The 14448-nt window shown below is 52.0% G+C and overlaps 1 protein-coding gene across 1 annotated transcript in view; it reads right to left on the reverse strand.

Moving 5' to 3' along the window:
* The window catches only part of LOC119969125 (coagulation factor VII-like), a 198819-nt gene extending 185904 nt beyond the window's left edge, over positions 1-12915 (reverse strand). Inside the window, 2 exon segments of the mRNA XM_038802342.1 lie at positions 12372-12615; positions 12911-12915. Of these exon segments, the coding sequence (XP_038658270.1) occupies positions 12372-12615; positions 12911-12915 (249 nt within the window).
* Between the last annotated feature and the right edge of the window lie 1533 nt (positions 12916-14448).

The following is a 14448-nucleotide window of genomic DNA, read 5'->3' on the forward strand; positions in this document are numbered from 1 at the left end:
CCAAAGATGTGCAGGTTGGGTGGATTGGCCATGATAAATTGCCCTTAGTGTCCAAAATTCTATGATCTATGATTAACCTAGGACAAAAGTTCGGCACAACATCGTGGGCTGAAGGGCCTGTTCTGTGCTGTATTCCTCTATGTTCTATGTTCTGTCTGAAGTCCACAGCAGTCAAAACGTAAGCGAAAGTAAAACAAACTTCACAGTCACAGCTCAGCTCCACCTACAAAATGACATCACTGAAGCCATGTGATAAGACAAAAACCTTTCTTAAAGGGATACTCCCATGACACTGGTCACATAGAGCCTTATGTGATGATTTGACCTGAGGGTTACCACACATCAGGCAAGGTTGGGAAGTCGGTGCTTTAGTAATAACCTGAGCCAGTACAGGAATTGAACCCATGCTGCTGGCGTCACTCTGCATCACAAACCAGCCGTCCAGCCAACTGAGCTAATTTTTAGTCTATTATGGTCCTTAACCCTCAAATCACTCTGCTCATGCATGCCACCCAGTTTTGCCACATTCAAAGTTTAATGTGCATTGATTACAATTACAAATGAAAAATTAAATTCCATCTGCAAATGTTTTGTTCATATTATTATTATGTGCAGCAATCAGTAAGTCAGGCAGCTACCACAGTGGCTAAATTAAGTCTCTGGGATGAATTTCGTCGGGGGAAGTCTTCAATGATGAGTCGTTGATTGGGGGCACCACAGCTGCAGTCCAGGTTCGCTGCAAGGCCCCACAGTTATAATTTGGTTTAGATCTGGGGAGCTGAACTCAGAGATCAGGCCGCCAGTTCGAAAAGGTGTCCCGATCTCTAAGTGAGCTTGTGGGTCCGACACCCATGGGCAATATCACCCCCCCCCCCCCCCCCCCACACACACATGGACACTATCCCACCCCTCCCCCCCAAGTGAAGACCCCCGCTATGGTGACCTATTTCAGCACCCCTTTCCTTCTAGGACCCCAGCCCATCACTCACCCAACTTTCCGGAGGAACCTACTTACCTGGCCTGCACTCCCCATACTTCCAACACTCTCTCCACCCTCATTTCATGGGCATGACACAGCCTTGGCAATGTCACCCCGGCACTTAGGCACCCTTGCACTGCCAGTGCTCCTGCTGGCATGGCAGTGCCATCTGGGCATCTTGACAATGCCAGGGTTGCAATGCCAAGATGCCCATGTTCCAGGGGGAGGGCTAAGGGGCCACCCTAAACTTACCCTGCCACCCTGGAGTTTCCGATGGCCCGGAAGAACTCCCGGGTGCCGTTCCGCCTCGTCCATGTTTGTGTAGACCAGCACTGATCGGCACCCGGTTGCAGCCTCCCCGGGGAGTCAGAGGAATTGTGGGGGGCCGGTGAATCCCGCAAGCCTCTTCTGTAACTAAGATGAGAAGCACAGATTACCTGCCTTACAGGGCAGCACAGTAGCATGGTGGTTAGCACAATTGCTTCACAGCTCCAGGGTCCCAGGTTCGATTCCCGGCTTGGATCACTGTCTGCACATTCTCCCCGTGTGTGCGTGGGTTTCCTACGGGTGCTCCAGTTTCCTCCCACAGTTCCATGTGCAGGTTAGGTGGATTGGCCATGCTAAATACCGCTTAGTGTCCAAAATTGCCCTTAGTGTTGGTTGGGCTTACTGGGTTATGGGGATAGGGTGGGGGTGTGGGCTTGGGTAGGGTGCTCTTTCAAAGAGCCGGTGCAGACTCGATGGACCGAATGGCCTCCTTCTGCACTGTAAATTCTATGATATATCTATGATACAGATAACAAAACATATCCCTCTATTCCCATCCTATTCATTTATTTGCCAAGGTGCTCCTTAAATGTCACTATCGTCCCTGCTTCTATCACCTCCACCCGCAGCGAGTTCCAGGTACCCACTACCCTGTGTGTAAAAAACTTGCCTCGTACATCTCCTCTAAACCTTGCCCCTCGCACCTTAAACCTATGGCCACTGGTAATTGACCCCTCTACCCTGGGGAAAAGCCTCTGACTATCCACTGTGTCTATGCCCCTCATAATTTTGTAGGCCTCTGTTAGGTCGCCCCTCAAGCTCCGTCATTCCAGTGAGAACAAACCGAGTTTATTCAACCTCGCCTCATAGCTAATGCCCTCCATACAGGCAACATCCTGGTAAATCTCTTCTGCAACCTCTCTAAAGCCTCCACATCCTTCTGGTAGTGTGGCGACCAGAATTGCACACTATACTCCAAGTGTGGCCTAACTAAGGTTCTGCACAGCTGCAACATGACTTGCCAATTTTTATACTCAATGCCACGGCCAATGAAGGCAAGCATGCCGTATGCCTTCTTGACTACCTTCTCCACCTGTGTTGCCCCTTTTAGTGAGCTGTGGACACCTAGATCTCTCTGACTGTCAATACTCTTGAGGATTCTACCATTCACTGTATATTTCCTACCTGCATTAGACCTTCCAAACTGCATTACCTCACATTTGTCCGGATTAAACTCCATCTGCCAACACTCCGCCCAAGTCTACAAACAATCTAAATCCTGCTGTATCCTCTGACAGTCCTCATTGCTATCCGCAATTCAATCAACCTTTGTGTCGTCCGCAAACCTCCTAATCAGACCAGTTACATTTTCCTCCAAAATATTTATATATACTTCGAACAGCAAAGGTCCCAGCACTGATCCCTGCGGAACACCACTCGTGTTCTAATCCTCTGATCAGAAAAGCGCTGTTCCATTGCTACTCTCTGCCTTCTATAACCTAGCCAGTTCTGTTTAGCTCACCAGGCTAAATTGCTGGCTTTTAAAGCAGACCAAGCAGGCCAGCAGCACGGTTCGATTCCCGTACTAGCCTCCCCGGACAGGCGCCGGAATGTGGCAACTAGGGGCTTTTCACAGTAACTTCATTGAAGCCTACTCGTGACAATAAGCGATTTTCATCCATCTTGCCAGCTCACCCCTGATCTTGTGTGATTTCACCTTTTGTACCAGTCTGCTATGAGGGACCTTGTCAAAGGCCTTACTGAAGTCCATATAGACAACATCCACTGCCCTACCTGCATCAATCATCTTTGTGACCTCCTCGAAAAACTCTATCAAGTTAGTGAGACACGACCTCCCCTTCACAAAACAATGCTGCCTCCCGAATACATCCATTTGTTTCCAAATGGGAGTAGATCCTGTCTCGAAGAATTCTATCCAGTAATTTCCCTACCACTGACATAAGGCTCACTGGCCTGTAGTTCCCTGGATTATCCTTGCTACCCTTCTTAAACAAAGGAACAACATTGGCTATTCTCCAGTCTTCCGGGACATCACCTGAAGACAGTGAGGATTTCTGTCAAGGCCTCAGCAATTTCCTCTCCAGCCTTATTCTGGGGTAGATCCCATCAGGCCCTGGGGACTTATCTGCCTTAATATTTTTCAAGATGCCCAACACCTCGTCTTTTTGGATCTCAATGTGACCCAGGCTATCTACACACACTTCTCCAGACTCAACATCCACCAATTCCTTCTCTTTGGTGAATACAAATGCAAAGTATTTATTTAGTACCTCACCCATTTCCTCTGGCTCCACACATAGATTCCCTCGCCTGTCCTTCAGTGGGCCAACCCTTTCCCTGGCTACCCTCTTGCTTCTTATGTACGTGTAAAAAGCCTAGAAATAGGAAGATAGAGCAGCTAAACACGTGGCTAAACAGCTGGTATAGGAGGGAGGTTTTCCGTTATCTGGACCACTGGGAGCTCTTCCGGGGCAGGTGTGACCTGTATAAGAAGGACGTGTTGCATCTAAACTGGAGAGGCATAAATGTCCTGGCTGCGAGGTTTGCTAGTGTCACACGGGAGGGTTTAAATTAGTATAGCAGGGGGTGGGTACCGGAGCAATAGGTCAGAAAGTGAAAACATTGAGGGAGAACTAGGGAATAGGGCCAGTGTGGCTCTGTGGAAGAGCAGACAGGGAGATGTTGCTGAAAACAGCGGGACTGGTGGCCTGACGTGCATATGTTTTAATGTAAGAAGTATAACAGGTAAGGCAGATGAACTTAGAGCTTGGATTAGTACTTGGAACTATGATGTTGTTGCCATTAGAAACCGGGATGAGGGAATGACAGGATTGGCAGCTAAATGTTCCAGGATTGAGATGTTTCAGGCGATATAGGGGGGTATGTAAAAGGGGTGGAGGATTTGTGCTACTGGTTAGGGAGAATATCACAGCTGTACTATGGGAGGAGGCCTCAGAGGGCAGCGATCAGGAATAAGAAGGGTGCAGTCACAGTGTTGGAGGTTTACTACAGGCCTCCCAACAGCCAGCGGGAGACAGAGGAGCAGATAGGTAGACAGATTTTTGAAAGGAGTAAAAGCAACAGGGCTTTTGTAATGTGAGACCTTAACTTCCCCAATATTGACTGGGACTCACTTAGTACTGGGGACTTGCACGAGGTAGAGTTTGTAAGGAGCATCCAAGAGGGCTTCTTAAAGCAATATGTAGTTAGTCCAACTAGGGAAGGGGAATACCAATACTGGACCTGGTATTGGAGAATGAGCCCGGCCAGGTGGTAGAAGTTTCATTAGGGGAGCATTTCGGGAGCAGTGACCACAACTCAGTAAGTTTTAAAGTGCTGGTGGACAAGGATAAGAGTGTTCCTCGGGTGAATGTACTAAATTGGGGGAAGGCTAATTATAACAACATTAGGCGGGTACTGAAGAACATAGATTGGGGGCGGATGTTTGAGGGTAAATCAACATCTGACATGTGGGAGGCTTAAAATGTCAGTGGAAAGGAATTCATGTTCCTGTGCAGAAAAAAGACAAATACAGCAAATTTCGGGAACCTTGGATAACGAGAGATATTGTAGTCTGCACCGGCTCTATTTCCAAGAGCCGGTGCAGACTCGATGGGCTGAATGGCCTCCTTCTGCATGGTAAATTCTATGATTCTATGATATTTGAACAGCCTCGATAAAGAATGGCAGAGGTACATGAGGGCAATTAAAAACTCTGGAACTGGGAACGGGAAGTTCCAGAGGTGATAGAATGGCTGCATTTAGGATTCTGTAGAATAGAGATAGAATAGACCATAGCCAACAGGACAGTCAAACCAGCTAGTTGGCATGAAGGGAAATAAATGTAACATTAATGGTTAAACTCAAGGAACTTAGAACTTGTGGTTTTAACAGAGATAAGGCAGGAGGATGGCAACCAACCCACTCCCAAAGCTTGGTATCTCATTTACAGAATTTAAAGAGACTGTTTGTTTCAAATTCTAACTTCCTTCCAACTGCAACTTTGGCTAACTGAGTTGCCTCGATCTCACGATAAGCAATTGGACAATCCCCACCCCCATCCTGCCTCCTCCCCCCACACCCATCCTGCCCTCTCCCCCCCACCCCCATCCTGCCTCCTCCCCCCCACCCCCATCCTGCCTCCTCCCCCCCACCCCCACCCCCATCCTACCCTCTCCCCCCCATCCTACCCTCTCCCCCCCACCCCCATCCTACCCTCTCCCCCCCACCCCCATCCTGCCCTCTTCCCCCCACCCCCATCCTGCCCCCTCCCCCCACCCCCATCCTGCCCTCTCCCCCCCCATCCTGCCCCCGCCCCCCCACCCCCATCCTGCCTCCTCCCCCCCACCCCCATCCTGCCTCCTCCCCCCACCCCCATCCTGCCCCTCCCCCCCACCCCCATCCTGCCCCCTCCCCCCCACCCCCATCCTGCCCTCTCCCCCCCCACCCCCATCTTGCCCCCTCCCCCCCACCCCCATCCTGCCCCCTCCCCCACCCCCATCCTGCCCCCTCCCCCCCACCCCCATCCTGCCCCCTCCCCCCCACCCCCATCCTGCCCTCTCCCCCCACCCCCATCCTGCCCCCTCCCCCCCACCCCCATCCTGCCCCCTCCCCCCCACCCCCATCCTGCCCTCCTCCCCCCCACCCCCATCCTGCCCCCTCCCCCCCACCCCCATCCTGCCCCTCCCCCCCACCCCCATCCTGCCTCCTCCCCCCCACCCCCATCCTGCCCTCTCCCCCCCCACCCCCATCCTGCCCTCTCCCCCCCACCCCCATCCTGCCCTCTTCCCCCCACCCCCATCCTGCCCTCTTCCCCCCACCCCCATCCTGCCCTCTTCCCCCCACCCCCATCCTGCCCTCTTCCCCCCACCCCCATCCTGCCCTCTTCCCCCCACCCCCATCCTGCCCTCTTCCCCCCACCCCCATCCTGCCCTCTTCCCCCCACCCCATCCTGCCCTCTCCCCCCCCACCCCATCCTGCCCTCTTCCCCCCCCACCCCCATCCTGCCCTCTTCCCCCCCACCCCCATCCTGCCCTCTTCCCCCCCACCCCCATCCTGCCCTCTTCCCCCCCCACCCCCATCCTGCCCTCTCTCCCCCACCCCCATCCTGCCCTCTCTCCCCCACCCCATCCTGCCCTCTCCCCCCACCCCATCCTGCCTCCTCTCCCCACCCCCATCCTGCCCTCTCCCCCCCACACCCATCCTGCCCTCTCCCCCCGTCCCCCGTGTGCCCTCTCCCCCCCCTCACTCTGAACTTTGGCCAAATGGAGACTCCATACTTTCCGACACCGGAAGGCTTCAACTTCATCCAACAGGTTCCATTGGAGGAGGGTGTATGAGGGCCAAAGGGACCCAAAACCATTTCCTCCATTTTTATCAGCAGCAAACAAGGTAAGAGAAAATGGTGGAGTGGTAAACCACTGTTACACCTGCATTAGGTGATGTAAGGTCGGACCTGTGTTACAGGTTCGCCGGTAGCCCCTGCCTGCTGGCTCCGCCCAGTACGAGGAGCTTGTTCTCTATTCAGCAACCATTTCGCCACCTGCTGTGGGAGGCCACACATCTTACTGCAATAAAGCCACAGTTGTATCCAACCTTAGTCTTTGTACAATTGATCGTGCATCAATTTATTGCAGTAAGATTTTCTAAAAGATGGACCTCCGAATCAAACCAGATCGCCTGCAGCTGGATCCACACTCAAGCGACGCCAAAAAGGACTTTAATCGCTGGCTAGCTTGCTTCGAGGCCTATATCAACTCAGCGACCACCCCTCCGACAGAGGCTCAGAAGATACAGATCCTGTACTCCAGGTTGAGCTCCAACGTGTTTCCGCTGATCCAGGACACCCTGACCTATGCAGACGCCATGGCGCTCCTCAAAGAAAACTACGCACAGAAAACAAACACACTCTTCGCCAGGCACGTACTCGCCACTCACTATTTGCCTTCCCCTTCCTCGGGATAATTCCCACTCACAGTATGATAAGCTTCAACGGTGAAGGGCGTACATACCTAGCCACTTCACTCCCAATAGAGACCCCCGGTCGTACGAGAATTGTTTCAGCAGTGAGGGGTATGGCTGTTTGCTGGTAGAGGTGGAAACGAATATAACATGCCTGTTCCCCACCTGTACGGACAGGAGGTGTCACGTCACTCAGGTGTCCGGCCAATGGATCTGTTACAACACCACCTGCGTTCCATTGAACGCCGGCCTCCAGCTCCTTTGTGACTGGGCGAATGTCTCTCATATCACTATTGGGACTAGGGCTTTCCGCATTGCTCGGAGGCCCGAATGGGCGCTCCAAAGCTGGATAAACTGGACTACTGGGGGATCCCTGCTCAATCAATATACTGATTGTGATGCCAGCCTGTATACGGAGCAAGGATACTACTTTTTTTTTTAAGGGCACAGCGTCCAATGTTTTGTCACCCCCATTTCCCCACCAAATTGCTATCGGGACTCTAGTCCCTACCACAGTCCCCTGCCCCTCTGCGTGGATACTGCACAATCAGTTGGCACGCCGCGCAGTCTCAGCCAAATTCTGCGAGAACTGGAAAAAACCTCAGGTTCTAGCACCCAACCGGGGCCACTCAGCTGGATGGGGAATTCTGAGCGTCTTGATACTGGGAGGTGTGGGGGGGGGGGTTCCTTGGCGGTCAGCGATAGGAATTATTTTATTTGTGGCCTTACCATCCTGGGAAACCTTACGAAACCTTGGGAGCCCTCGGGGCAATAACCAAGGAATTGTCTCAGCTGCGGTTGTTTGCCATGCAGAACCGGTATGCTCTTGACTATCTTCTGGCCCGTGAGGGTGGGGTATGCACCATAGTGCAGGGCAAGTGTATCATGGGAGTTCAAGGCCTAACTGCTAACATCACTAAATTTATGGATCACATACGGGATCACCTGGACGGTATGCAGGACCCTGGCTCTTGGGGTAACTGGGGATTCGGAGGTTGGAAGGACTGGTTGATAAATATGGTCATGTCTTTAGCAGTGGCACTCGGCTGCATCTCTGTGGGCCTGGCCATCCTTAAATGTGTGATGGGTAAAATACAGGGCGCACTGGAACAGATAGACGCCCCTAGAATCTTGGCGGTTAGGATCCACGAGGGTGCAGCGGATGACGGGGTGCTGCAACAAGAATTGGAAATGCAGCGACAAATCTTCTTAGATAAGGGGCCGTAGCTACGGATTAGACCGATAGGTTATGAATTGATAAAAGGAGGGAATGAGGAATTGAACAAACGAATGTGATATAAAATAGGATTATTCGTTAGAATAATGTAGATGTGAGCCAGTCTGATAGTAGTGAGCTCACAAACAAAGGACAAAGGGATTCAGAAAGCATGGCCTGGAAGGGGGATTGAGCCTCATGGAGGATGGGGAAAAGGATGCTGGGTAACAAGAGGCCCAGGTTTGAGGAATGCGAAGTGAGCCAATCAGGATATATGGCCAGGTCAGGAGGTGTATAGGATGACCAATGGGAATCTTGTCTGTGAAACTTGATGCCATTTGAATGATATTTGCAGAGGTTTCTTTGTCTCCGATTTCACTCGGTTCTGGGGCTTCAGAAGACTGCCTGTGTTCTGAATCTCTGTGGAGCGAGTCAGCCTTGAAAGTTGGTTAAAAATAAATAATACTATATCTACAAATCCATCTCGAGTTTTATTGAGGCCAGACTGACGGGTAAAGAACTCAATATTGTCACGACCACCCCGCACTGTGTGCGGCCTCGAGACTCTAAAGGTCGACCCACCCTCCCGCTTTGCCAATCTAACTCCGGATTGCAAACCCTTTGCCACCAGGAGCAGACAGTACAGCACCTAGGACAAGACCTTCATCAGGTCCGAGGTCCAGCGGTTGCTTTGGGAAGGCATCATCGAGGCCAGCAACAGCCCCTGGAGAGCCCAAGTAGTAGTCGTTAAAACTGGGGAGAATCAAAGAATGGTCGTGGACTACAGCCAGACCATCAATGGGTACACGCAGCTCGACGCGTACCCCCTCCCATGCATATCTGATATGGTCAATCAGATTGCGCAGTACCGGGTCGTCTCAACGATGGACCTCAAATCCGCCTACCACCAGCTCCCCATTCTTAAATCGGACCGTCCATACACTACTTTCGAGGCGGACGGTCGTCTCTATCACTTCCTCAGGGTTCCCTTCGGCATCACTAACGGGGTCTTAGTCTTCCAAAGGTAGATGGACTGAATGGTCAACCCGTACGGTTTGCGGGCCACCTTCCTGTACCGAGACAATGTCACCTCTGCGGCCACGCTCAGCAGGACCACGACGCCAACCTTGTCAAATTCCTCCACACCCCAATCTCCTCAACCTCAACTACAACAAGGAGAGGTGTGTGTTCAGCACAACCCGCTTCGCCATCCTCGGCTATGTGGTCCAGAACGGAGTTCTGGGGCCCAATCCCGACCGCATGCGCCCCCTCATGGAGCATCCCCTCCCCCACTGCCCCATGCCCTCAAACGCTGCCTGGGGTTCTTTTCCTACTACGCCCAATGGGTCCCAAACTATGCGGACAAGGCCTGCCCACTCATTCAGTCCATCCACTTTCCTCTTATGGCCGAGGGACTTCGCCCATATCAGAGCTGATATAGCCAAGGCCGGGATGCACGCAGTAGACGAGACACTGCCCTTCCAAGTAGAAAGTGACGCATCAGACATTGTACTTGCCACCACCCTCAATCGTCCGTCGAAAAAGAGGCCTAAGCTATCGTTGAAGCTGTGCGGCATTGGAGGCATTACCTGGCCGGCAGGAGATTCACTCTCCTCACTGACCAACGGTCGGTAGCCTTCATGTTTAAAAACATGCAGCGGGGCAAGATCAAAAATGATAAAATCTTGTGGTGGAGAATCGAGCTCTCCACTTATAATTCCGAGATTTTGTATCGCCCCGGCAAACTCAACGAGCCCCCAGACACCCTATCCCGAGGTACATGTGCCAGCGCACAAGTAGACCGACTCCGGGCCCTACATGACAGCCTTTGTCACCCGGGGGTCACATGATTGAACCATCTTGTCAAGGCTCGCAATCTGTCCTACTCCGTCGAGGAAGTATGGACAGTCACCAGGGACTGCCAGGTCTGTGCGGAGTGCAAGCCGCCCTTCTACCGGCCGGACCGTGCGCGCCTGGTGAAGGCCTCCCAGCCCTTTGAACGCCTCAGCGTGGATTTCAAAGGGCCCCTCCCCTCCATTGACCGAAACACGTATATTCTCAGTGCGGTCGATGAGTACTCCAGATTCCCCTTCGCCATCCTATGCCCCGATATGACGTCTGCTACCGTCATCAAAGCCCAAAACACAATCTTCGCTCTGTTCGGTTTCCCTGCCTACATCCACAGTGACAGGGGATCCTCATTCATGAGTGATGAGCTGCATCAGTTCCTGCTCAGCAGGGGTATCTCCTCCAGCAGGACGACCAGCTATAATCCCCGGGGAAACGGGCAGGTAGAGAGGGAGAACGGGACGGTATGGAGTGCTGTCCAACTGGCCCTACAGTCCAGGAACCTCCCAGCCTCTCGCTAGCAGGAGGTCCTCCCTGATGCACTACACTCCATCCGGTCACTACTGTGCAACGCTATGAATAACACACCCCATGAACGTCTTTTTGCCTTCCCCAGGAAGTCCACATCCGGGGTGTCGCTCCCCATTTAGCTCGCAGCTCCAGGACCGGTCCTGCTCCGTAGGCATGTCCGACTCCACAAGGCGGACCCGTTGGTGGATAGGGTGCACTTGCTCCATGCCAACCCCCAGTATGCCTATGTGGCGTACCCCGACTGCCACCAAGATACTGTCTCCCTCAGGGACCTGGCACCAGCAGGTTCCACCCATACACACTTCTCCGGCTCGGCGCCACCCTCCCCTCCCCCGACACTCCCAACATTAACCCAACCAGGACCATCCCTCCTTCCCCTGCCCACGCCAGAGGATGAAGAGGATTTCGGCACACTCCTGGAGTCATCCAACATCAGGCCAGCATCGACATCGCCAGCATCGACATCGCCGCCACCGCTACGTCGCTCCCAGCGGAACGTCAAAGCACCAGACCGGTTAAATCTCTAACTGGCACCGGACTTTCAAAGGACATTTTTTTTCTTTTCCCTGATAAAACATTGTACACAAATTCACTATTGTATAGAGTTCTCCACCACCACCCCCGCCGGACTCATTTTTAACAGGGGGTGAATGTGGTAAACCACCTGTATTAGGTGATGTAAGGTAGGTGATGTAAGGTAGGACCTGTACTACAGGTTCGCCGGTAGCCCCTGCCTGCTGGCTCCGCCCAGTAGGAGGAGCAGCCATTTCTCCAGCTGCTGTGGGAGGCCACACATCTTATTGCAATAAAGCCACAGTTGTAACCAACCTTAGTTTTTGTACAATTGATCGTGCATTAGGTGGGTCGCTCAGGTCGGCCGGCGTGGGTCGCTCAGGTTGGCCGGCGTGGGTCGTGAAGGTCGGCCGGGTTGGGTCCCGAAGGTAAAATGGGTCCCCAGAAAAAAAGTTTGAAGAACACTGCGGTAGCCGAGGGCTGGGGCTGAGGTTAATGCCTGTTTCAATTTACAGTCTGCGTCTTCCTGATCCAGACCCCAGTCGATGGTGTGGTTGTCAGGCTTCCCCCCTTGCACAAGTTTTTGGATCGGTGCCGCTAAGGCAGCGAAGTTATGAATGAATTTCAACTGTGTGGTGAATGCATAACCACTATAATTCACACTGTACATTGCTGTGTCCCTGTGGGCTCCATCTGTGAGCCGTTGCGCGGCTCTGCCCACAGGGGGAGAGGAGGAGCTTGTACAGGGCTCCGCCTCCTTCAGGAAGTATAAGTGCTGCGGTCCTGCGAGTCCGCCCTCAGTTCAGCACAGTCGCAGGCAGGCTAAGTTGTAAGCTGATTAAAGCCACAGTTTACTCCAACTCGTGTCTCAGAGTGAATTGATGGTCGCATCAAACTGTAACTGAAAAGTCCTAAGACTTTGCGAACCGAGGTGGGGCGGGACATCTCCTGTATCGCTGTCTGTCTGTCAAGGGGCATCGTGCGGGTCCCCTGTGATATCAGTTGCCCGAGGTAAAGGACAGACTTATGTCTTACCTGGGCCTTTTTGGGCTTAGCTTTAAACCCTCCTTTCTCTAATGCCTGTAAGACTTCGGTCAACGGGGCGGCGTGACCGGACACATCCTCCGACACAATCAACAGGTCATCAACGTATTGCAGCACTGTGCTGCGATATGGCTCAAAAATACGTTCTCCAACAGCGAGCTCATAACTCGGTGGAAAATAGCTGGGCTGTTGTGGAATCCCTGTGGTAATCTCGTCTAAGTGTATTGTCTGTCCCCTACTGTGAAAGCAAATTTATTTTGAGACTCTGGGTCGAATAGTATGGACCAGAATCCGTTTGCTATGTCTAGAACTGTGAAGATTTTATGGTCTGAAGTTAAGTCGTTGAGAATAGTGCTTGGGATCGCTACTATGGGGTGCAGTTTGGGTGTTATTTTGTTTAATTTGGTGTAATCAATGCTCAGATGGAATGTTTTATCAGAATTGATGACTGGCAAGATGGGTCAATTAGTAGTACTTTCAGTTTGCCTGACTATACCCATGTTCTCTAAATTCTGGACAATCTCCTGTACGGCATGTCGTGCCTCTGGCTTAGTGGGATATTGTTTATGGGATGTATGTTCAGGTCTGTTTACTGTGATAGGTGCCCGTTTCCTGTTTAGTTATGGCCCAGACCGCAGGCAGCGACCTGCAGACAGTGCCAAAAGGCTCGGTATTGTGTCCCAGTCATGCTGTAAGATGCTGGCACTACCTACTTTGGCCAGATGGTGGCAGGGTTGGTTAAGCTTAACCTTATTCCCGTTGTGTCATAGCAAGTGAATCTTATGGTTTGCTGTGTCTATCAGAACTTTCAATTCTTTTAAAATATCCATCCCCAGGACACAACCTTCATTGTTAGGGTATACAAAAAGTTGAATCGGTATAAGTCGGTCAGCTGGTAATCACTGGTCTACTCTTATAGGCTCGGGTCTTGGAGCCCCCTACTCCGACAATGTTAGTCACTGGTAAGGGTATATCGGTGAAGGAGACGGCTGCCCCCGTGTCAATTAATATCTGGCACTGTTGACCCCCTGACAGGGCAGGTATGTAGACACGGTTATCTGTCCCTGTATCAGCAGAGGCCACCTGGCATCAGGAGGCCTGCCCCTTCCCCCTTTCCTTGAGCCATTCAAGGAAAGCTACCTGATCTTTTCGGTCAATTGCGTTAGTTTTCTCGGATTTTTGCCAACAGCTATGACTCTGGTGTCCGGGTTTCCCACAATTGTCACACTTCTGTGCCTTAGCTTTGCAGTGTTTGAACTTATGTCCCACCTTCCCACAATTAAAACATTTTCCGATTATTCTCTCGGCGGGCTGTGTAGGCTGCGCTGCAGCTATCTTTTCCCGCTTTATTGGTATTTCTGGTTTCATGCCCTCATCCTGAGTATCTTGATCCTTTGCATCTACCTGGCTTGTCCATTGAACCGCAGCATCAAATGTGGGCACGGCCACTACTCCCATTCTTAGAATTGTCTGGTGTGGATGAGAGAGTCCATCCTTAAACATCTGAATAAAGGGGGCATTGTCCCGTTGGGGATTCAGTTTTTCGAAAAGTTAGTGTTTTTGCTGCGGGGAGCGAAAGTTCCTAAATCCTTTAAAATAGCCTGTTTTTCCAACGGGGTGAAGGCTTTATATCTGTCGTTAGCATTGTTGGCATAACACTGCACGGCGGCGCACTTAATTTCTGTCACCTTTCCCCCCTCCCCAGTGTGTAGTGGGGCGGAAGCATATGGAGGAGGGTTTCCTTGGCTAGAGGTGTTTAGCATATCCGTAGTCTGTTGTGGTGATGCCTGTGCGGATTCTGTAACTGTAATTAATTGATGGACTAAAATGATCCCCGCCTTTTTTGTCTTATCTCGCTTCAGTGTATCTTTCGCGCTTGCCCGAATGCCAGACTCATGGATCCCGGGGGACCTCAGAAAAGCGGCCTCTTTTCCATGATGTGTTAACCGTGTCGTCTCTATCACCCGTGTGCCAAGGCGACTGTGTTCAGAGGCTTTACCTATCGTCCACTCCCGGAGGGTGGCGGTCCTGTCGCTTGTCACTGTGTCACGGTACATTTCATGACCCG

Source organism: Scyliorhinus canicula, chromosome 7, assembly GCF_902713615.1.
Source record: "Scyliorhinus canicula chromosome 7, sScyCan1.1, whole genome shotgun sequence".
Taxonomy (NCBI): domain Eukaryota; kingdom Metazoa; phylum Chordata; class Chondrichthyes; order Carcharhiniformes; family Scyliorhinidae; genus Scyliorhinus; species Scyliorhinus canicula.